This window comes from Python bivittatus, unplaced genomic scaffold, assembly GCF_059951505.1.
Source record: "Python bivittatus isolate LINGU-HERP-01145 unplaced genomic scaffold, Pbiv_v1 ctg000700_np1212, whole genome shotgun sequence".
Lineage (NCBI taxonomy): Eukaryota > Metazoa > Chordata > Lepidosauria > Squamata > Pythonidae > Python > Python bivittatus.
In genome coordinates this window covers 29,567,728-29,592,820 of record NW_028277098.1, presented here as the reverse complement: position 1 = coordinate 29,592,820, position 25,093 = coordinate 29,567,728, and the positions used below count along the sequence as shown (strand labels likewise).

The following is a 25,093-nucleotide window of genomic DNA, read 5'->3' as shown; positions in this document are numbered from 1 at the left end:
TCAGATTTGCTTAATCTGAACTCTCTATAAGAAAATTGTATTTTTAGTTTGGTCTTTAATAGAATTTAATATAATTGGCAGCTACAAGTTAGAAGAGCTGGCATGTGGGAGCAGCATTTCTACAAGCCAGTTTCATTATGTTAATGTATGAAAACAGTGTAACTAAATGTTTGGAAATTGTAACATTTATGTCTTCAATTTCAGTGTTTAATTTTACTGTATTTTTGTATTTTAAAAATAGCTGCATTTTTAAACTTAATTTTACTTTAATCCTTCTTGAAAATTAAATTTTTCAACCAGCACTAATCAGCCACAGTGATGCCAGAATGACACAGACAAATGGTGTGGTTATGTCATGACATTGGATGCAAGTACATGTCACATCATTTCCACCCTGACATAATAACATATGTGCTGGTTTGTTAACAGGTAGTCCTCAGCTTATGACCACAGTTGGAATTGGAATTTCTGTCGCTAACTGATGCAGTCATAAAGCAAGATGTCACATGACCGTATCACTTAGCGATAGCAATCCCACCAGTCCCTGTTGCCATTGTTAACTGAGAATCATGGGTCATTAAGCGAGTACCCACGCCAAGCCATTCCAGATTTGGTTCCTCCCAGCTCCAAGCCTTTGTAAAGTAAGGGACTGCCTCCAACTTCCCGCACCTGCCTATCTGCCCATAATCTCTGACCTTTTGGCCACCTTGCACCTTGCTTGCTGAGCAGCAAGCAGCCCCAGAACCGCATGGCTCTGGGGCTGCTTGCCGTGCCCTGGGAAACTGCAGTTGTCCCAGCCTAGTCCCAGCCACATTCGCCCTTGCCACCCTGCACTCCACTGCCCCAGCTGACCTTCACTGTCTTCTTGTTCCTGATGCTGACAAGGTGTACCCTGCCTTGCTGCTGGGCCAAGCTGGGGCTGGGCTTTGCACTGCAGGAAAAAACAGCAGAAAGCAGCCCCAGAGCTGTGGCACGCCAAAAAGCCTCTTTGTGCCATGCTTCTAGGCAGGGTAGAGCTGGCCTTTGTGCTGTGGGAAAAAAAGAAAGCAGAAAGCCCCAGAGCCATCATGCACCAAAACCCCTTTGTGCCACACTCCTGGGCTTCATCCAAAGGGGCTATTTGGTGCACCACAGCTCTGGGGCTGCTTTCTGCTTTATTTTTTTTGGCAGCACAAAGCCCAGCCCCAGCATGGCCCAGCAGCCAGGTTGGGCATGCCTTGTCAGCAGCAGGAGCTAGAAGACAGCAGTCAGCTGGGCAGCAGGGGGCCAAAAAGGCATAAAAGGGGGGGAGACAGGCAGGTGGGAGGAGTTAAAGTGCTCCTGTGGTCATAAGTGCGGACAGGCTGCCAAGCACCTGAATTTTGATCACGTGACCCCGAGGGCACTGCGACAGCCATAACTTTGGGCATGGGTCATAACTCCATTCAGTGCCGCTGTAACTTTGAACAGTCACTGAACAAATTATCGGTAGCCAAGGACTAACTGTAACCAGCTTTCACATTTCATATGCCACAGAATAATTTTCTCTATTTCTCAAAGTTATCCCTTTGTAATGAGAGCCAGTTTGGTGTAGTGGTTAAGGCATCAGGCTTGAAACTGGGAGACTGTAAGTTCTAGCCCCGCCTTAGGCAAGAAACCAGCTGGTTAGACTTGGGCTGATCATTCTCTCTCAGCCCCAGGAAGGAGGCAGTGGCAAACCACTTCTGAAATCTTGCCAAGAAAATTGCAGGGACTTTGTCCAGGCAGTTGCCAAGAGACAACACTGACTTGAAGGCACCCCCCCCAAAAAAATCCATTTGTAATCCATGTTATAGAAATGTGGTGGAAATTAAATGTGACAGCTTTACACTATTAACTTAAATGCAAACTTCAGCAAAGGAATAATTGTAAAGCTGTTACAAAATCAAGGTATCATTCAGCATGCTTGGGACATGGGGCTTCCAGATACTGCTTTATCTCATCTAACCTGAATCAGGCCTTCCCGCTCCCTCTTTCAGCTGCTGTTTGCTCATGCAGGTAGCATTAGGGTTAGCATTATTCTTTAGATGAGTATTTTCCAGTGAATCAGATTCTAACCAAGAACCTAGAAATTATTGTTATCATCATCATCATCATCATCATCATCATCCACTCTTTCTCATTGAAGAGACTCCCAAAATCAACACATTACAGTTTAACAAAGAGAGTGATGTGAAATATATCACTTTTTGTAAGTTTTTTGTGGGTGTGGGTTTGTTTGTTTGTTTGTTTTACTTTAAATGATATGCATGAAATCAACTATCTAAACTCTCATTGTAAATTTGTTGCAAGCATTCACAAACTATGTTTGTTCAGATTACTTGTGATATAGCTTTGGCAATATCATCAAATAAGCCAAAGATGAAATAGATACAGAGAGTACATAATTCTTCTAAAGTCTTAAATAAGCCTTTTCTAAAACTCAAACGGAATAATCATTATCACCTTATTTGAATTTAGAATTGAATTCATAATCTTTTAGAATTGATCATATTTTCTCTATTTTTTACTAAATGCTTTGTTTTGAATTCTAATAAAATGGGTTTGTTCTTAGGTGGTTAAACTGAAGCAAATAGAACACACATTGAATGAAAAAAGAATATTACAAGCAGTGAACTTTCCTTTTCTTGTAAGACTGGAGTATTCTTTTAAGGTAATAATTGGATTGGAAAGTAACACCAGTTACTTTTGTCTTGTATAACTTGTCTTTTAGTACCCAGTGAGTGCTGCCTTTTTCATAAAAGTTTATTTCCCAAATCAGACTAGAACAAAGATGATTCAAGATGCTCAGTTGTTAAAATTAGAGGTAAAATGCTTCCATTGATTTAATTATAATCATATAATTAGATTGCAAGTTTTACAAGCTGAACAAATTATTCTAATAAAATAGAGAAGTTCCTTCTTTGGTCACATTCATGCATCACTATTTAAATAAAAAATATGGCTTTGTAAATCAGAATGTGGAAAGGCAGTGTGCTGCTGCATATCTGTCTGTCTGTCAGTCTAGATGTCCAAATCTGGTATTATCAGTTAAGTGCTCCTAAACAAACGAATTGCTCTAAATTAATTACATTCATTAGTTTAACACTTGTTTATAGTCCATTTTTATTTGGAGACACATAATGCCACAATCCTGTGGTTTATTTTAAAATTGTGTTTAATTTTAAATGTAATTTGAAATTGCCTTGTTTCAAGTAGTAAGTAACATGACACAAGATGTTGATGTTAATATAAATAGAAAATGGAAACTTTTAAGTGGCCGTGTAGTGGTGGAAGAAGCAGGGAAAACATAACCCCAAGGCTTTTGTGACTGGGAATTTGAAAGAAATCTATTGTAAAATTTACTGAATGGAATGTATTAACAGTTGTCTTTAGTTTTAAAAAATGAAGCAATTTTCATTGGATACATTTATATAACAAAGAATGATATCAGAAAAAATATTAAATTCTCCAACCAACCTTTTAAATGTAACTATATACATTAAAACTATATACAGGTAGTCCTCACTTAGCAATGGTAGTTTTGGGACCGAAAATTCCATCACTAAGCAACAATCATAAAGTGTGACATCACATGACCATGCCGCTTAGCAACGGCAGTTCTGGCATTTCTGGTTCTCATTGTTAAACGTGACACCATGTAGTCACCATTTGTGACCTCTTGCCAGCTGTCCCATTGACTTTGCTTGTCAGAAGCCAGCAGTGAAGGTCGCAAATGGTGATCACATGATCGCGGGATGCTGCAACATCATAATTGCAAGCCAGTCACCTGGATCACAATCATGTGACTGCAGGGACACTGTGACAACCTCAACTATGAGGGCTGGTCATAAGTACCACTTGTTCAGTGCCATTGTAAGTTCAAACAGTCACTGAACGAGTGGTTGTTAAGCGAGAACTACCTATATTAGCAGTAGTTCTGTACAAAAAGTCTGTATGATAGGAAGGTTGTTGTAAGGGAAAATGGATGCAGTTTTTATATGTATTTCCCCCCCCCCCAAATCTGCAGAATCTTTCTTACACACACACGCTTCTGCCACCGTCCTTTTTCTGCAGCCAGCAAAACAGACTAGGTTCATATTGATCCTTAGATTGTTAGCTGTGTCCTTCTGTTGAGAACAGTGGAGTAAGGTTGGTCAATTTTAATTCAGCCTAGTATTCTGTTTCACCCTGCTGTTTTTTTTCCCACATTCAGTGTTCAAGAACACAAGTGCTTAAATAACCTTTTTGTTTTTGTTTTGCCAGAAATATATTTTGATTTTTTTAAGTATATCTCCCTTTCAATTGACTGTGTTTCTCTATATTTTAGGATAATTCTAATTTATATATGGTTATGGAATATGTTCCTGGTGGGGAAATGTTCTCACATTTAAGAAGAATTGGAAGGTTCAGGTAAGAATGAGCAAATAAGTTATTTTCAAAATTGCATGCTGTCATTCCTTAGTGATTCCTACAGGGGAAAGGATGTAGTTCACTTAGCATAAACTTGAAAGCTTTCTGAAATAGCTTTGAAAAACAAATTGTACTTCAGTATGTATACAATCGTTTCATATATTGAAATAATTACAGGTAGTCCTCACTTACCGACCACTCATTCCGTGACTGAAGTTATGATGGTGCTGAAAAAATAACTTTACAACCAATTTACAACCTTTTACGATATTCGCAGCCTCCCTCAGTCACATGATCCCCTTTACAGTCAGTATGTGTTGTTCTGGGTCCGACCTATTGTTTTTCCTTTTTTCCCCCCTTGCAGAATGGAGAGATTGGAGAAGAAGAGATTAGAAGAGAGTAAGCAGGCACACAATGGGGAATATACACTGAAAGCAATATGCTGGTGCTGACAGCCACTCGGAAAACAGTCGGTGTAATCCCTATTGTGTGCCTGCTTATACTCTTCTAATCCTGGGCTTTATCGCAGTGCAGCACCCTGTTGTGGGGGGAGTGATTGATGGCCATCTTCCAAAGCCAGGCGCTGGACAGAGTGAGAGGCAGCTCCGCAGCCACTTGTCAAGTCCCAGCCCCTTCGCAGTCCCCTCCTTTCAGTCAAACTTTTCCTCGGAGTGAGGCAGCAACCACCACGAGGGCTCCATCTTTTTGCCAAGGCCAGTTAACTTTCCCTTGCAGCTCCTGCCCCATCAAAATGGAAGAGGCCAGCCAGGGTCCCGAGCCAGCACAACCTAAGCCAACTGGCCAACCACCCATGGGTGCCTTCTTCTTCCAAGCACACCGGGGCAGAGACTCCAGACACATGCAACTTGGAACATCAAACAGGACTGGGAAGGCACCCCTTTGGGTCTCTTTGGATCCAGGGATAGCCAGGAGAGGAGCTGACAGGCGTCTTTCTGAGGCAGATGCCCAGTCTTCCCCGTGGCCGAGCAGGCTACTCTGCTCCAGTTGGGGGCTGCATGCAACAGGGCCCTTAGCAAAGCCCTATCCTTCACCACTTTCCCCTCCCTGCCTTCCAGCACTCATATTGGACTAGGGATACCCCCCCCCCCGCAATATGCACAATTGGAAGCCCCCTCTTCTCCCCTCACCAGTCCCCTCCCATCCAAATGCACCGCCCCTGCCCAAGTCTGCAAAGTGTCCCAGGTTCTTTTTAAACTATACCCAATTTGATTGCCACAGACTCAAAAGATCCTTCAAAAGCACTAGACCCTAGGCACTTGGATTTTTATATCTCCCTATAAGGGTTGGAGAGATGTTTTATTGTGAAAAAAAAAACCATCCAAAGTGAAACATACAAATCTATATGTGAGGTTTCTTACTGTCTCTATCTTATCCTGTACTCTATTTCTATTATTATTGCTACTATACAATTACAGTTTTCTCTACACTATATTCTACTACTATTCCTTCTATACTATTACTATTATAGAGCAATGTAGTCTTCTTACAGAACCTGTTCTGTCTATAATTACTTTCTCTGGGATTTCTTCTACTTTCTTCTTCTTTGTTAAAGGCCAGCATGTAAAGCACTTGCACCTTTCCACATTGTGCTTTGCTCTGCTGTGTCTCTTCCTTTTCCTCTGGACCACCCACTCCCTTTGGAGGAAAAATGCCTTCTTTTATTCAGTTGCTTTGCTGTGTTTGCTGGTGGCTGCAGAGCTTCCAAAACACGTATCTCCTCCATTCTCCCGTCTCCTCCCACACCTGTTTCAAGGTTGCAGCTTTATTGGCAACTCTGCCATGCTGATGCTGGGTAGAAGGCTCAAATAGGAAGGGAGGGAAGCAGCACAGGCACCTGCAATTGTTCCTCAACAGCCTGCTCTTCCACACAAAGCAAGAAAGAGGAAGCACCTGCCATCTCTCTCTCCCCTGCCCTGTCAATGCCCAAGTCACTCTGACATTTTCATGCCCTCCTCCCCCTCCCATGTGCCAATCATAGCCCCTGTTCTCTCCTCGCTGCCCCCCCCAGAAAAGAAGGACCCCACCAAGTGATTTCTGTAGGCAATCTCTCCTCTGCCCCCTCGCAGAGCAGAGAGATTGGAGATGAAGAGATTAGAATAGAGTACAGTAAACAGGCACAATGGGGAATATACCCCATGCCGGTACCAGAGCATTGCTTTTGATGTGATTATTCTCTTCTAATCCCTTTCTCCCCAATGAATGTAAATACAAAGATTAATTTCCTTCTTGTTAATTATCCAGCACTGGGGTAAGCAATCCAAAGGGCAGGGGAGTGGTTAGGAGGCAAACAAAATCAGACGGTATGAAACTGATTACTCTTGTCAGTTTCAATCTGGAAAGCACAATCTCAGTCACATGATTTCTTGCTTAGAGACTGCTTCATTTAGTGACCAAGTTGCCAGTTCCAATTGTGGTTGCTAAATGAGGACTACCTGTATTATATATGTATTTTTGAATTTATTTTGCAATCCTTGTAGAATAGAACATATATTTTCTGACATATTCCTACCAGTTCACAGATTTTTGTATATGGGCACCATCTATTCACTGTATTAAAAAGATAATGACTATACTTCTGTCTGAGTGAGAGTACCTGTTTTAAAAACTTAATATTTTTATTGATTACAGTGAACCACATGCACGATTTTATGCAGCTCAGATAGTACTAACATTTGAGTACCTCCATTCATTAGACCTCATCTACAGAGATCTAAAACCTGAAAATCTTTTAATTGATCAACAAGGATATATTCAGGTATGATGCAAAGATTTATAGACATGAAAACTTAGTTGTCTATAACATGATGTGGTAAATGCTTAAACAGGGCTTTGTAAGGAAATCAGTTCTTTACAAACCAGTTTTATAAATTAAGTTGCATATTGGAGAAAATAGATGCTGAAACTTGATCCAAATTGGTTTACATCAGGGATGGGTAATTTTTTTCAACTGGGGCAACACTTTCATTTTTATTCTTTCAGCATCCAAGTGATGCAGGAGGCAACAACAGCTTATGTGGTTGAAAAACTTCAGCTTATGTTTGTTGCTGCTGTTGTTTCAGGCTAGGGGAAAGGTACAAATAGGTGTGTCAACTACCTTTTTCACCTTTTAACAACAACCTCCCCCCCCCCAAAAAATAGCCAAAACTGTAAAACTGGGGGTTCCAAAACTGATTGCCCAGCCCTAGTTTTTACTTTCTGCTTTTTAAAATCAAAAGCTTAATGTTATTATAGACATTGCCTAGTGTTGAGTATAGCATATCTGGGATTTATACTTTTGGGTTAATTCTTACTTTTTAATGCTTCTAAGAAAGGACTGATTACCTGTCATGCCTTGTTTGATTGAAAAGATATGCCTAAGACTAAAATTCTTTGTTTCCATCATGACATACAAAAGACTGTTTCTATGATTGAATACTTTTTGATACCTATCTATACTGTTAACATTATTTGGGATTTATTTTAATTTATAAATAAACCTTGAGAAATATAATAGTTCTTTCTGTTCTCCTAGGTCACAGATTTTGGGTTTGCAAAAAGAGTAAAAGGAAGAACCTGGACGTTATGTGGGACTCCAGAATATTTGGCACCTGAAATAATTCTTAGCAAGGTATTTGAAAATGCTTCACAGATTAAATAAACATTGCCGAAAGGAAAATACTGTTCTAAATATGTTTAGGAAGAAGTTTCATCTGAAATTTCAAATAAATGCACGCATGACTTAGGTAATAATTGTCAAACATTGTCATGATACTTTCTTATGTAGAATCTCACAACCTAGTCAGGTTCTGCAAGCCAAAACATTGCTTGGTAATATAGAATATAAAGTTTTAAAGTCTTAACTACATTTAGATTCAGGAAATGGTAAAGAGTCTTTACTAGGGGTGGTTTTAGCATTATATAGTAAAGTGCTTTTATGACTCTGAAATTTCCTTTCGATTAACTATTGGACTGATTAGTTCAATACAAAATCTAACTAGCTCTCTTCAGGCATTCTGAGTTTTACTTATCGCATACAAGAAGAGAGAGGCAAGCATGAGGATCAACTTCTATATACAGTGTAAATCTGCGATATTTCATAATTATACACTCTGTGAATTACTGTGGATAGGCACAAAAATTCACCTCCACACAAAGGGAATGATTAGACAGAATTTGGTGGAATGAAGCTAACATCCTTGTTCATGCATTATTCTTTTGTGTTAATTACAAGATTCAGAACATTTGAAGAGACTATGCTCATCTATAAAATGCTAAGGATAGTTCATTTAAGCTTGCAGAGTGCTTCAGCAAGAATGTACAATTGAGCTCCCATGCATATTATTCGCATACCAAATGGAAGCATTGCAAATATGTTTTATATGAACTGCTTTCAAATACAGTATGTTTATGTTGAACTAGAACAGCTAGTACTTGACAGCCAAATATTAAATAGTAAGTGTATTTTCACTGGTTGATTCTATTTTACACTTCATCAGTGAAACTGCAAATCTTACATGCAAGTGAACTAACTGTATAATATAGAAACATAAAAGTCAATGTAGAAACAACATTTGATTCCTTTGTTGTGTTGAAGATTCTGCTCCATTTGCTTTTTATAATATAATTGTATATATAGAAGTAATTATAATTTAGTCATTTATTTTTATCCTGGGCATTATCCTCAGGGCATCTATTTATTGAATAATATGAGAATAAAACTTTGAAAATTGTTCATATACTATCTAAAAGTGAAGCATTTATATACTATGTGATTATTTAATGCTAAAGTTTGATGTGGTATTATCATTAGATCTAATAATATTTTTTCATCAGGGCTACAACAAAGCAGTGGATTGGTGGGCCTTAGGAGTGTTAATTTATGAAATGGCAGCTGGATATCCTCCATTCTTTGCAGATCAACCAATCCAGATTTATGAAAAAATTGTTTCTGGAAAGGTAAGCATATTCATGAAAATAGCACACATAACATTTGTCCTACTCTGTTTGTATTATAACTATTTTTGCTATTTGATTTCCATCTTAGGGACAAAACTGAGCGTTTTCCTCTCTTAATTAATAAATTAGAGAGATAAAATTATCAGTTTTGTCCCTAGAGTTGAAAGTTGTCTTTTAATTAATTTGTCCCTTAATTAAAGTTGTCCTTAATTAAATAACCTTGCTAAACTGTTGACTATCGACATCTTTTGGCAATTTCGAATCATCTTTAAATAGCGCTAAAGAATTGGATTTACAGCAGCCAGGAAGAAGACACAGCTGCTTTAAATGGTTGCAGACAAGTGCTGCATTTGTGCATCTGCACGCTCCGAAGTACCTTTCTGAAATTAAATCCAAAGCACTTTGCTGTCATAGTAAAAAAGTATGAAATGAAAAGAAAAAGCTTTCTTAAAATACATCTATAATCCAATTGGTCAGAAATTAAGAAGAAACTGTGCTACAGTTATTGAGGTAAGGTAGTAGTTTTTGAAGCCAAAAATAATTCTTACAATTTAGATAATTTGGTAAAGTTCCCTCCTGTTTGGTTGGAGGTCTGCCTGCTAGACCAACAGCTTCAGATAATATAGAGCAGAAAGAAAAATTAAAAAATAAAGTCTTGATCTAAAGCAACTACTTTATGCATTCAAATGACTGAAAAGTAATTATGAAATGGGAATAGAATTAACTTCACTATTCCTTATACCAAATGCATTTAAAGATCCTGACTGACATAGTTTGTTTTTGTTCTATAAAACCAATATATCAACAATTGTCTGTAGCAGAGTTAGTGTTCCGTGCATTATCATATAAAAGGATGTTATTTTATTATTGTATTTATATCATATATTCCATGAAGCATAAGGCAACATTCATAGGATTCACAGGTAATCTCCTATTCTGGCACTGTCCAAACAATATGGTTGCTGCATCATATGACCTTCAGACCGTTATAATAGAAACATCTCCTTTGTCTGTATCTGGCAATCATTCCAGTTGATGAATTCAGTGGCTTTAATGCTTTCATTAATTTACAGTGCTTGGAATATAATACCTGAAAAACTACTCAAGAAATGTCCTTTCATTCTCCCTTTCTAGATTGTCATATAGCTGGTAACCTATAGCAACAATTATATAGTATAAGCAAAGGTTAACTTCTAATTCACTTCCTGTTCTTTGAGAAATATGTATGCTTAATCAGTTTGAAACTTGCCTTGTCTACCAGCTGAATGATTGTCAATTGAACTGTTGCATTCAGTCACTTGAATTCAAATGGGGAGAACTCTGTCTTCTATTCCCTACCTCTCTATGTCTCTTTTTATGTCTGCTCTGTATAGATATATGTACCTCTTTGTCTTGCTCTGTGTTTGAAAGAAAATAAGAGAGAGTGTGTTTGTATGTGAAGGTGCCAAGGAGTAGAAGGAAAATGAGAATATGTGAGTTTAAGGCTATCCTAGTCTAGCTCACATAATGCTAAACAGTAGTTTAGAATGGGTCCACTCTATAAATACCTCATGGATTTAGCAAAAAATGTAACTGAAGTAAAAATACTGGATAAAAAAATAAATGACATAAGGTATACATTATTAAAGATTAATATTATATTCCAAGTTTTAGTTAGAAATAATTTCTGTCAAATAATAATGTTAATAGTTCAGTCACATTCAGATGCATTATTTAAATTAAAAGAAAAGGAGAACATTGAAAACGATTACTTCATATGTGTTCATTGGAGAGGACTTGAAAGTCATAGCAAAGCCGCAGGGATAAAAATGAATACAAGCTGTAGGTTGCCCTCTTCACCATATGAATTCAGCATGTAGAGAGTGGTGAGATTACAATCACTGGCCACATTTCCAATCTTTATGTGTCTACTGGATTTGCCCACAGTTCCTGCATTTTCAGTGGAACGTAAGAATAGATTAAGTGCATTGAGGTTTTAGACAGCATCATCACCCTTCATGTTATTTTAAATTCATGGATGGAGTATGGGAAGAAGCTATAACTGGCTGAAAAAGTAAGTTAAAAATCTGAAACTGCCCAGTTCTTTTATTTATTTTGAAAATGTAAGAATATTGCAATGAAGAATGCATTTTTAGAACTCAAAAACTGTCCTTAAAAAAAAACCCAGTACAGATCATTTCTCCCACATTGAAATAGAAATTGCACAAATTCAGCAAAGTATTAATGTTATAAAATATATCACAGAAAGATTGCACTTTTGAGTAGTCAAACAATTACATTATTTTGTAATTATATTAGTTGCTAAATGTCATTAGGTGAAATTTATCAGATATAATTGTGAAAGAAAATCTTATAAAAACATTGTTCTAATAAATATCTGAAACATTACCTGTGAACTTCTCCATTTCAGAAATATATGGAAATGTTTCTGCTAGAGATCTTTGAGATTGTAAAATAAACATTTCCATTGGAAAAACATTGTTGCGGAAAATCAAAGATATTATTAGCTACTAAATACCATTAACACCCCTTATAAGTTGTGTGGGTCATTTAAAGATTTGGTGTTAGAAGAATTTATCTTGATCAGAAATCTGTTGGGCACAGATAAGAGTTAAAGTACAGAATTACATTTTAAAGATATGGACAAATCTTTGTCCAAACTGTGATATGTATTTGCTTTGGAATAACTCAGCATTCAATTAAAGAATACAACAGAGATCTCTGACATTTTAAATGTTACTAGACAACCTGTGACCCATTGAGTTCAGAGATATTTGCTTACTTAAACAGAGAAACAGAATGACCATGGGCAGGCAAAACAGCAACAGGAGCAGAAGTAATTTCCAACTTCCTGCAGGCTTCCCCATTGACTTTCCTTGTAGAAAGCTGGTAGGGAGTGTTGGAAATCTTCCTTCCTTCCTTCCTTCCTTCCTCCCTCCCTCCCTCCCTCCTCCCTCCCTCCCCTTCCTTCCTCCCTCCCTCCCTCGCTTGCTTGCTTGCTTGCTTGCTTCCTTCTTCCCTGTTCCTTCCTTCCTCCCTCCCTTCCTTCCTCCCTGTTCCTTCCTCTCTTCCTCCCTCCCTTCCCTCCGTCCCTATTCCTTCCTTCCCCCTCCCTCACTTCCTTCCCTCCCTCCCTTCTTCCCTGTTCCTCCCTCCCTCCCACCCTTTCTGCCTCCCTGTTCCTTTCTGCCTCCCTCCATCCATCCATAGTAAAATATGAGTGATACTCTAAAATAGATGTACAACAGACATGACCCTTGCTGGAAAAAATAACTCCTCTTTCAGTCATGTTCAGTAACATAAAATATGATGTCACGATGAAGAATTTTCCATCTTCATTCTGAAGGGATATATATCAGATTTGACTGACCTCAAAGCCAAATTCAGTGGCTTAAGAAAAATGTGTGACTCAAGAGAGCAAAACGAGATTCCCTCTGAAGTATCCAGAATTATAGAGCTATACAAAAACAGTCAGTCAGATCACACACACACACACACACACAGCATTCATGCACCTTGCATTTTTTCATACATGGATTTTTCCATACAGGCAAGGAGAGGGAGTGGGATGACGTGACTAACAGTCTGTTGACTCCGAAATTTGCTGCCTTTCCATTCATATTATGCTGGGGAAGGGATGTTGTGTCTCATACTTTGCTGAACCTATTTTTTGCTATTGGATAGTTTTGACAAGACAATATATTCTTTGCAAATGATGGAGAAGAACTTCCAACTCACACAAGGGTGACCACAGCACTTCTCTGCTATTCCTTAAATTAGCCTGATTTTTTTCCTGTGAGTTTGGGATAAAAAGAAGTGCTACTGCTTTTTATCCTAAATTAGCTTCAGTGAGTAGATTTCCTTAAAACAGTAGCACCATTTTTCTGGCTCACACAGTATGTATAGTATACTGCATACATTTGCAATGTTCTGCTCCACTTTTGTGTGGGACAGAGTACTTCATGAAAGTACTACTTAATGTGGTTCTGATTGGTTTGAACAGAAACCAAACTTTTGAAGAGATGTAATGCCATCAGTGAGAGTGTTTGTTGTTTGTAGCTTGTCTATATTCTTGATATCTGACATTTCCTTCTTTTTTCTCTAACAATCAGACTTTTATCCATTTTCTAGAAATTAAGTATCATTTATTGTTATTAGTCTGTCTTTATGTCTCTTTCAGAATATAGTTGTATTATCTATATCATTTCTTCCCCACTTCACTTTTCTGTTACTACCCTAGGTTAGGTTTCATTTGGAATTAAGTTCTATCTTCATTCTTCTGTTCAGTTACTAGTTAGTGTTAGTAATTTATTATAATTATTTCTGTAGTGTTAAGTTTCACTATATCCCTTTTGTGACTGTGAGCTTCTAATATGTTTATATTGTGTATACATTTTATGTGACTCAGAGGCACTCCTGTGAGTGATGTAACATGCATAACTTTACTATGAATAAAAGGTACTAATCTTTAACACATGATTCTTTACATGAAATCAGTCCATGCTGAGGGCAAAGCACATAGTAAAAGGTGTAAAGGCATATATTGTTTCATATTGGCAATGTCTCTCTAGGCTTCCTCTGACAAAAAGTAGAGTATTTACCAGGAAAAGAATTTTCAGATTGGAAATTGCATTGAATTCTTCTTCCTCCAGGCTCCCCCACAAAAGAGGGCTCATTTTGGAGGAAGCAGTAGCACAACTAAATCCCTGGGGAAAGGAAATATGAATCTACAGGCATACCTTGGAGATACTGCGGGTTCGGTTCCAGACCACCGCAATAAAGCAAAGATTGCTATACAGCGAGTCACACAAATTTTTTTGGTTTCCCAGTGCATATAAAAGTTATGTTTACACTATACTGTAGTCTATTAAGTGTGCAATACCATTATGTCTAAAAAAAATCATGCACATACCTTAACTAAAAGATACTTTATTGCTAAACAATTCTAATCATCATCTGAGCCTTCAGTGAGTCGTACTGTTTTTGATGGTGGAGGGTCTTACCTCAGTGTTGATGGCTGCTGACTAATCAGGGTGATAGCTGCTGAAGGTGGGAGTGGCTGTAGCAATTTCTTAAAATAACAGTGAAGTTTGCTGCATCAATTGACACTTCCTTTCACGAAAGATTTCTCTGTAGCATGCAGAGCTGTTTGATAAATGCAATATCTGCAAAGCACAATAAAGCGAAGCACAATAAAATGAGGTATACCTGTATTAAAGTTCTTTCACTGTTGCCCCAAAACCACCTTTGATGAAACTTAACACAGATATCTGTCTCTGGAATAGCAGACCTCTAACTAAAAGGCAACACTTTCACATCTGGTACTCAGAAATTGCCCATGCAACCATTGGAAAACTTAGGGAACATTTATATTATCCAAAATCTATAAAGACTCCCTGTGAATAAAAAATTGCATCTGGCTGAATTTTAATAGGCTTTATCTCCACTGAAGGCTTTGCCTGGAAATATTCAATATTATAAAAAATAATAGAAATTATCTGTAGATTGCTAATAATAAATGCTGCAGAGGTATGTATGCAGCTTTCAATTCTCAAATCTTGTTTTATACTCAGCTTTGAAATAGGCTTCTCTCTCTCTCTCTCCCTCCCTCCCTCCCTCCCTCCCTCCCTCTCTCCAATATGCAATGTGGGTTTGGATTTACACCATACATATAAACTCAGTTGTCTTATCTGTCATCCTTTTCAAAGAACAGCATATGTATTGCTAAAGTAAATGCATTGGGTATATTTTGTAGGTACGCTTCCCATCGCATTTCAGTTCAGATCTTAAGGATCTATTAAGAAATTTACTCCAGGTAGATTTGACCAAGCGGTATGGAAATCTCAAGAATGGAGTAAATGATATTAAAAACCACAAATGGTTTGCCACTACAGATTGGATTGCCATTTATCAGAGAAAGGTAAGTTTGTGTTTCTTTAAAAGGAATTTAGTGACAGCAAACTTCAGCAAGTGGAAAATTCCATTTTTCCTTATTTAAGGTTGTTATATCTGCTTTTACCTTTAAAATACAAAGAATATTTCCAAAGTATTTTGGGCCTTAGAATTTTGAGATTAGAATCATCAAGTTCCTGAATCAGTCCATCTTGATTGTATTCAAAAGGAGGATGCTCCCCCTTCTTCTCTAATTGTTAGAAATGTCCATCTGCCTCTTAACTTCAAATGATTTCCAGTATAGATGTATTCTACTTTTATTAACTTCTCAGAAATATCGCTCCATATATATAACTACTGTGTATTCTTCCTCACCTAAGTAACAGAGACAGAGGTGATTCCTAATCTAACTCCACTAAAGCAATGTGAAATATTTACTAGTATTTTCTATGAGTAAAAATTATAATTCTCTCTCTAAACAACAACTACTACTACTACTACTACTACTACTATTATTATTATTATTATTATTATTATTATTATTATTATTATTATTATTATTACCACCTTGAGAAGTTATACTTCTTGGACAGAGCCAATCTTTTGTAAGCTAAGCATTTTTAATACGATAGTTTCAAGGTACATAGGCATGCTATTTTACAAAAATGTTATTTAAAAGCCAAATCTGAATCATAATAATAGTTTATAAAAAGAAGCGAGTTACAGAGCTATGCAGTGTGACAGTACAGTATAGTTATAATAAGTAATGTATTAATTATTTCAAGACAGGCTACAATTAACTCTTGGGGTTTTGTTTTATTTTGAAGGGAAATTTCTTAAATACAACTTTCATCAAAGAATGGAAATATTTTTATCTCTACTCAAATTCTGTTTGTTTCAAAGGAAATTTTCTGTTATTTATTCTTCTTCTCCTGAATATCAAAATGTTTTTCATTAGTCTTCTACCACAAATCATTCTTTTAAGTTTTTTATATTACATATTAAAATATTTCAGAAATGTGTTTATGCCTATCAGGACACTCAAATAAATATAAAATTTTTAAAAAGTTAACATTAGCTTTTGAAATAAGCCAGTGTCAAAATATGGCTTATAGAGTTGGCTTGTTTATTTTTAATTTTTTGGAACTGTACAGTAAGAGAATTGGACTACAGAGCTAACCCTTTAACACTACAGGGGTACACATTTTTTTCTTAGTCTCAGAGCAGCTCTTGGCCTTTGAATGAGGTATAGAGAGCCACAATCCCCAAATAAGCAGGACTAGAACAAAACAAAATTTGATTTATTTTGAATTTACTTCATTAACGACATACAGTTGTTCCTGAATTTAATAAAATTGCCCTTCTGTTACAGCAATATTTGGCAACTTTGGTGGGGCTCTGGGGCTTGCACCCAAGGCTTTGAAGGGTAGTTGGGCATACCTGTACTAAACCATAGCTTGCTGGGGGGTGGGGAGACCATATGTAGCAACACTTAAATCAGTCTCTCTTATTTATCTTATGATCAGACTCCATTTTGTGCAGATGCAAGTTTAATGAGGTAGTATTCACCTGTGAGGTTTTATATTTCTGTAGTTACCTGAAATGACTCTGTGCATTCATAAAAGGACTGAGTTCCTAATAATAATTGTATTAAATTAATAAATTCTAAACTAAATGTGTTCAGTTTTCTTACATTTATGCCTGGAATATATAGAAGAAACATATTTTTATTCATTTTTCCACAAAGAAATCTTTGCTTTGGTTCTTATTTGAATCTGCTGTGTTGGTCATTTTAGTCTCACAAAAATCACTTTTTGTATATAACAGAGTTGCAAATAATGCACAAGAATGCAGGGTTTCACCAATAAACCAATTGTTATCAGGCCAGTACAAATAATGATTGATTAACTCTAGATGAGTCATATGACTGATCATTTGTTGAGATGTTACCAATTATTTTTCAAATGATCCAAGAAATTCTGCATTCTTTATCCTTCTAAATTCAGTGCTCTTTTCTCCAAAGCTTTTTGGCCAGTTATTTCCATTTTGTTTGCTTCTTGAATCTTCCTTTTGCATTTGTTGTCTTCAAAGGCTATGATTTTCATGTTTTTGTAATGTAATCTATAGCAACACTTTATGCAGAGTTCAGCTATTCCACTTGTTCAGTGCCTTCCACTGTCTTGCTAACCTGGTCTTTAATACCCAACCTGTTTCTTCTATATATACTTTCTTGAAGGATCATAAGGGGGCCTGATAAATGGCACTTCGATGTAGTTCTTTCAATTTTGGGGCCCTGTTTTGTTCAAGCATTTCATATTGTATTTTGACTCGATTTTACTACAGGGATTTTGTAATTTTGGCAGTTTCCTGATCTATATAGCCCCTTCATTCATATAGTGGGTGTCACAATGGATTCTTGTTTGTTCCTTTGGACATTTTCATTCCCTGTCAAATAGTCCTTGAAGAGTAGCTATTTTTCCTGAAGGCTTCTTTTATTTTTTTTAATTTCCTCAGTCTTAGTACAGTGGTACCTCTACTTACGAACGCCCCTACTTACAAAATTTTCAAGATACAATCAGCTCCGGCCCCAAAAATTTACCTCTACTTACAAACTCGCCTCGACTTACGAGCCATTTTCTGCCCGTGCCACGTGGTCCGCGGCCATTTTTCCGCCCGTGCTACGTGGTCCGCGGCCATTTTTCCGCCTGTGCCACGTGGTCCACGGCCATTTTCCGCCCATTCCACGTGGTCCGCGGCCATTTTTTCCGCCCTGCCGCGTGGTCAGCGGCCGTTTTTCCGCCCCTGACGCGTGGTCCGCGGACGCCGGAATGGATTAACAGTAATTACATTGAACCTTATGGGAAAATTTACTTCGACTTGCGACCAACTCGACTTGCGATCAGTCATGGAACGGATTAAGTTCGTAAGTAGAGGTACCACTGTATTTAATTTTTCAGATTAGCAGTTAACAACCTTTCATACTTCTTCTCGTTATATAGGTAGAAGCTCCATTCATACCAAAATGTCGAGGTCCAGGAGACACCAGCAACTTCGATGACTATGAGGAAGAAGATATTCGTGTTTCTCTAACAGAGAAATGTGCAAAGGAATTTGCTGATTTTTAGTACTTGTTGAAGGATAAGAGGACATCAGGGCTCATATTGGGGTCTTTGCACTCTGTTAACTCATGAAGTGGAGCTGAGACCATCATATGTCAAAACAATTATCTAGTTACTTCATTCCACAAAGCTGACTGAGGTCTTTATTGCCATCTTCCATGTGTGCAGGTTGCACCAACCCTTATAACTAGGCACAATTAAGCAAGCACGGTTTGTGCTGTTACACAGAATATAGACCACTTTTCCTATTTACCTTTTGGTTTCTGTTATTTTCTTTGTTTTCTGTGTATTGTTAATTTCTCCTCTTTTCTCTGACCCTCTTTTTTAAAATGAAGTAGCCTTTTACTCAAGAATGCTCCATTTTATTTTGAATAATGTATCTGTATGAATGAAACTGAAGGTGTTCTGGCTAATATGAGTTAGAGTGAAGTGGAAGATAAGTGTTGCTTCTAGTTTGTGCTGGCCAATCCTTCTGTGTCCATCTTTGTGTCTGAGGCTACAGCTCATAGGGGTTTCTTTTAGTGGTGGTTTTTTTGTTTGTTTGTTCATTTGTTTGGGTAACACAATCTAAACCTAGCCAACTTCATTAGCATTTTGAAAGTAGTATTTATCACCATATGAGTGTATGCTAATTGACTTAAGGATCTCTTCCTGGAGACTGACCAAACCTATTTTCAAAATTGGAAAATTTGTATAAGGTACAGTAGCTAGCCCTGTGCCTTGGTTTTCTACATTGCTGGCAGTTCTTCTCCCTGCCTCATAGTTTGTGTTATTTTCCTAGGCAGTAGGTAAATATGCCATAAGCGTACTGTGCCGTAAGAAGCACAGCCTCAGTAAGCAGGAACAATTCTATCCAGTCTGGGCTTTGGACCATATTTAATCATGGTTAGTAACTTGCATCTAAAGAATTGACTATTTAAATGGGTTTTAAACACCCTAAAGCCTGGAACTCATAAAAGATTTGGTCAGTATTGTCAAGAGACTAGGACTGATTTTTAGTAATGTCAGTGGGGCTCCTGAAGTATTTCACATTTCAACCCTTTTTTATTGAAGGGGGGGAAAGCATCTTTTTTATCTCTTTAGCTATGAGAATAAATGGTTTAGCAAATTGAAAATTTAGTATTAAAATATTGATAAGTTGCTAGATAAACCTGGTATTTCTGTTAGCTGTGAAGAATAAAAGAAATAAATGCCAAGTTTTTATTCTGGTATACTATATTAGTAAATTCAAGAATGGAATGCTGCTCCAGTCATGGTTTCTATCAGCAGCGCTTCATTCATATAGAAAAGAGACAACGTTTGAAACTGCCACCATCTGTGATGTGGTGTCTTCATTTCTAACATACTTTTCTTTTGGTGAAATGAAACTTATGGTTGCACAAAGAATTGATTGGGTTGAATTAAGTCTCATATAATCTCATCAACTGACCTATATGGGTATTGCTACCATGTGCTTGCTTCTAGCACTTCCAGACATCTATTTCAGTGTTTAACAATCAGTGGCTGAGCACACGTCCTTGTGCTTTTAAATTTATCCATACAGTTTTTAATTAGGCACTTATTTTCTGATTTATCTCAAGATGGCATGTCTTAAGATGGCACATCAGTACATTTAAACTAGGCTCATGTTTTATGGTCAATTTACACATCTACAAGGATGAAGGGTTATTTTATCCAATTGATCTAAATTGCTAGGTAATCATTGTGTTCTATAGAATGCCAATACACGTAAGATAATTGGCATTATTTCCTTTTAATCTCTGTGACACTCCTTTAACAAAAACCTCTGTAGACATTTTTCAGTCTAGAATGAGATGGATCATACAATCTTCTGCACGTCTTTAAGTTGTCAGGCAGTTTTGCTAATCATTGTTAGATGTTTGCCATCTTTGTCCACCCCTGTCTATGTATGTGCAAGACAAACATATGAAAATCTGCAGTAGCAAATTTTATGTAATATATTGTCACATTAATAAATTAAACAATTATTTGTATGAAAAAATGTTACAATCTTTTGTATTTCATCTAGACAGAGGACATGCTGTTGTATGCTAGCTGTATCCAATAAATTCAACATTAATTTGTTTATGGATTTTAACAAATGCTGCAGATCATTTTTTTTTTATTCTGGTATGAATTTTAGCCAGTAGTTTAATTGGGTAACTTATAAGTATGTGTAAATGTGAGGCTTCATTCTGGATGTCCATGGGATGGATTCTAGCATGCCTGAGTTCTCAACTTTAGATGAACAATTTTGAAACACCCTTTTGATTCTTTTGGTTTATGCTTGTTTAAATATTTTACATGTGTCAGAAATAAACAGTAAACATAAATCATAATAATGGAGTAATAGATTGAAATAGAAAGGGGTTGGGCAAAATATAAGGAAGTTGCTATTTACAATGCATGAAAACATATTTTCCAGCATGCTGTCTTCCAGATATGTCAACAATCACTCCCTGCCAGCATTGGATATGCTGGGAAAATAAGGGAATTTCTGTCCAACACATCTGGAGGGCAGCAAGTCAGAGGGCTGTGTTGAAGTACACACTTGGCAATGTGTTAGATGGTCCTATCATTTTAAATACACAAAAGCCACAAGAAGATGCCTCTGTCTAATTTCAAAAACCTTTTCCATCATATGAAATACTGTATATTTGACAGTACAGACTTGTTAATTTTACATAATTTGAGGAATTAAGTGTTGGACTGTATGGTATCTTTTAACTGTACTCTAGCTGTATGTAACTCTCATTTTCAACATAAAAAATTGTATCTCATTAAGTAAATTGCTTCTCTTATTTTTTTGTCAGCTGCATTAAAACCCTTATTTTTAAAATCTTTTAAGTATTTACTGATTTCTTTGAAAATAATTAGTTTGTTACAATAGTGTGCAATACAGTAAAAGTTTATATACAGAACTGCAAATTAAATTATGTACAACACTGCATAAAGACTGTGGTGCTTTTTTCTGAGGTAGTATATCCTGTTACGCATTCTCCTTTGCTGTGGAAGCCAAGCTTATGTACTTTCTATAAAACAGTTTTATTTTGAGGAATACCCTTGCATGGGAGATAGAATGTTAAGCCTAATTCCTATCTAGACAATCACTTCTTTTAACATTTCGAAGAACTATGCCTACTGGTACAGGATTCCTTTGCTACAGAATTCCTTATGTTGGTTTATAATCTTCCAAACTGGTACTCGACTTATATAAGCATAGTAGTTAGAATAAATAAAATTTAAAACGCAGAGAGACATTATTTATTACAAAAATTGTATGCTGCATGTTTCACATACCTTCCAATAGGAGAGAGGAATAGTGAGATTTCCCTCTGTTCCCCCCCCCCCCCCGAAATGCAAAGTAGTCTCCTGGTAAAGGAGTCTTTCCAAACATTGCTTTTGCTTCCCAACCAATCCTCTAAGCAGCTGAGCATCCTTAAGCTATCACCACCCTACAGATCTCCTTGATTTCTGCACCTTTCTTATCCCTCTGTGAGCGTAAATTAGATTTTCATTTTTGGCTTAGAATATGTAAATACAGTCACTGAATAAAGCCTCCTTTATTTGAGGGCAGTAAACCACAATCATGGCTTGTTCTTCTTGATTGCATCAGTGGCATAATGAGGTTTGCTTATTTGTGGTTAACAGCTAAAGTCAAAGGGAAAACCAGGAATTGGTCAAAGAAACCAACATTTGCTTCTCCTGTGGACTATTTAAAACAGATTTTGCTGTACTATTTATGTTTTTATTGGTTTTAACTGGTTGTGAACCGCCCAGAGTCCCTCCTCGTGGGGGGGTTTGGGTGGTGATATAAATTTGATTTATAAATAAATTTACCATGTTCTATAACTACGGGGGTGGTTTCCCAACCATCCCTGACATGCTAAAAAGAATGCAGCAATTATTATTCAGACAGGAAAGGAGAGCCGATCTGTATTACATCTCTGAGGCCATAAGGAATCTAACAAATATTTTCCACTTAATTGCGGGGGGACTTCCCGAATCCCCAAATTCTCAAGTGGATTCAAGCATGATTTTGTCAGCACAATTCAAACTTTTTTTTTTCCAGAAATGATTTTTTTTTCTTGAAGAAATATTTTCCCTTAGAAATTAAGAAGGTTTTCTTTCATCACATGCCAGTGCTGGTTTTCTTGCCATTCCAAGGAAAGGAGCTCCTACAGAACTTATTCAATCAACTCCAGCACATTCACACCTACTAATCAACATGAGTGCAAGTCCAGAAACTATTAGTGGTTTTGTTCTTTACCTTTCACAAACATTCTGGTTGGTATCACAGGTCCACACAGGAAAGAAGTGGCGAAGAGTAATAAGCATTAAAATGAGCATCTGTGTGAGTGTGTGTGTGTGTGCATATATATATATATTGATATAACCTACCCCTATAGTGTGTAATCTAAATTACAAACACTTGAAGGACTTTATGGACCCTGCACATGTTTGCATATCAGCAAGTCCCACTGAGTTTAGTGGACCTTGTACAGTGTAATTAACCACTGGCTCTCCCTTTGAATTACATTGCCTTTCTGAGATGCTAGGTGTATATCTGTTGCTATCTTTTAAGGGACATTTTCAGCAGCATCTACTCACCATCGAGATCTCTTGTTTTCCTCCCACTTCTTGCCAATATTTTTATAGATAAGCTTAGAGAAGAACAGAACAGAACCGTTGCTTTGTGAAGATTCTGTGCCCAGGTTTGGAAGAGGGGCGGTGCCTTGTAATGGGGCACCCAAGGTTAACTCTGCTTTTTCCTTAACTATAATTCAGTGGAAGTGGGGATGAAGCACGCATTTAAAAAAAAAAAAAAAACTGCCTGGGAACCATATAAAACTCAGGGAATTCCCAATATTTGTCTGGGCTTTGTATTCAAATAATAAAGGTTCAACAAGCCTCGTTTAAGTTCTGGTAAGAAGGCCTAGGGATAACATCCTCAGCTGCCATGGTTTTATCAGACTGATCTAGGGCAGGGTTGGCAGAGGAGCCATCTCTTGATGAATACTGATCTGTATTTCAAGAACTGAATCCCACACACATTGTCATAGTAACAACAGTAAAGCATTTTATCTCTTCCCCCTAACACTCCCCCACCCTCCAAATTAAGATAAATGAAAGGAACTAAGATAAAGAGGTGAGTACCTTAGTATGTGAAAGAAGTAAGAGTCCCATTCGGTTAGGAAGCACCGGGGTGTAATCTTCGCTAAGCAGTAGTATCCACAGGGGAAGTCAAAAAAGTCAGGATGACAGGTAACCACACAGTCAAAACCCTGCCCCGTTTCTATGTGTAGAGAGCTTACATGCTTGTACAAAGAGTCAGGGCTTTAACTGCACGGTTGTGACTACCGTCTTGAGTTCTCTGACCCACCCTGCAGATGTCCCTATCGCTAATTATAGGAAACTGATTTTAGAACTGAATAATTAAATAGTTAAACATAAATTGCAGCTATTATACTTAACAAAAAAGCCTTTGCTTGTCCCCAGATACGAAGACATGAACAAGGACTGAGCTCATAAAAAATGAAACACTTCGTTAGAATAAAAATAATGCCATGTACCATCTAGCAATAAATAACTCTCATAGGACCTTACATGTGAGCAAAGCAATATATAAAATACATAGGTTTTATTTTTGCTCAGAATGAAATTCTGGACAATGGTTCTTTTGTAAATGATAACCAGGAAACTTCCACAACAGATAGTGTCCAGCAAAGGGGAGCTAACATTTGCTTTCTCTGGAAACCTGAACTATTTGCTATGTAAGGCTATTGTTACTTAGGAGTAGATCCTTCTAAAGGAACGCGCAGAGTATTGAGCAGTTAAAACGCTATTACTCCACATTAAAGCATTTTTTTCCACAAGAAAACATGATTTAAAGGAAATATACAATAAAATGAATATTTATTTAAAAGTCAAGTGTTTACTTCTGTGTAAGTGAGGCTAGCATTTGGATTAACTTAGTTCTTTGCATATTTTGGAGGCAACTCATAGATTTAGGGCAAGGTAGCTTAATGCAGGGTCTTTCAAACTGTGTTCCACAGAACATTGGGGTTCTGCGAGGACTTGATGGGATTCCATAAGAGACTAAAGGTATTTTAAAAAATAATTTCAATAACAAATTTTCTAAGGTAAAGCGGAAAGGGTGGGGCTTGTCAGCTAATATTTAGAAGCCTCAAAACCCCAGGAAGCATTTGTGCTCATGAAGACTCATCACTTTGCCTCTTGATCAAGGTCCTGGAATTTTTTTAAAACTATCAGATTCCATGCCCTGAAAAGAGAGATTCCAATTAAAAAAAAAACTGGCTTAATATATAGGCTTAATACATAGCTAGAGGACATGGGGCTGCCACTTTCCCAGATCAAAAAGATGTTTTATTTCACTGACCATGCTCTGAATTTTTTTCACTGAATCCAACATTTTTCTTCCAACTCAAATTTGTCCTATCATGTGTTTACAGTTCCTGTCATTATTAGTTGAACATCTAATGAGTGGAAGGAACTCAGGCCTGTAGTTCCACCTTGTGGCTGTTGTACAATATTAGCATGTTTGTTTATGATGGTTTTGCTCCAAAGTTTTTGTTAGGAATATTTTTATTCCACTTCATTATGACATGTTTCAAAAATACAGTCATTCAATGCTGTGCCAATATATTACTTTCAATTATGTTCCTCTTCTTCTAATCATACATTAAAGGATTATT

The 25,093-nt window shown here is 37.1% G+C and overlaps 1 protein-coding gene across 2 annotated transcripts in view; it reads left to right on the top strand.

Moving 5' to 3' along the window:
* Positions 1–21,218, top strand: part of PRKACB (protein kinase cAMP-activated catalytic subunit beta) — a 94,666-nt gene extending 73,448 nt beyond the window's left edge. For both annotated transcript variants that reach the window (XM_007421375.4, XM_007421374.4), the window contains exons 4-10: positions 2,573–2,671; positions 4,328–4,410; positions 7,060–7,186; positions 7,943–8,038; positions 9,244–9,366; positions 15,122–15,286; positions 18,258–21,218. In XM_007421375.4, coding sequence (XP_007421437.1) covers positions 2,573–2,671; positions 4,328–4,410; positions 7,060–7,186; positions 7,943–8,038; positions 9,244–9,366; positions 15,122–15,286; positions 18,258–18,383 — 819 coding nt within the window. In that variant the 3' untranslated portion in view covers positions 18,384–21,218. The remainder of the gene's footprint in view (positions 1–2,572; positions 2,672–4,327; positions 4,411–7,059; positions 7,187–7,942; positions 8,039–9,243; positions 9,367–15,121; positions 15,287–18,257) is intronic.
* Positions 21,219–25,093: the final 3,875 nt, after the last annotated feature.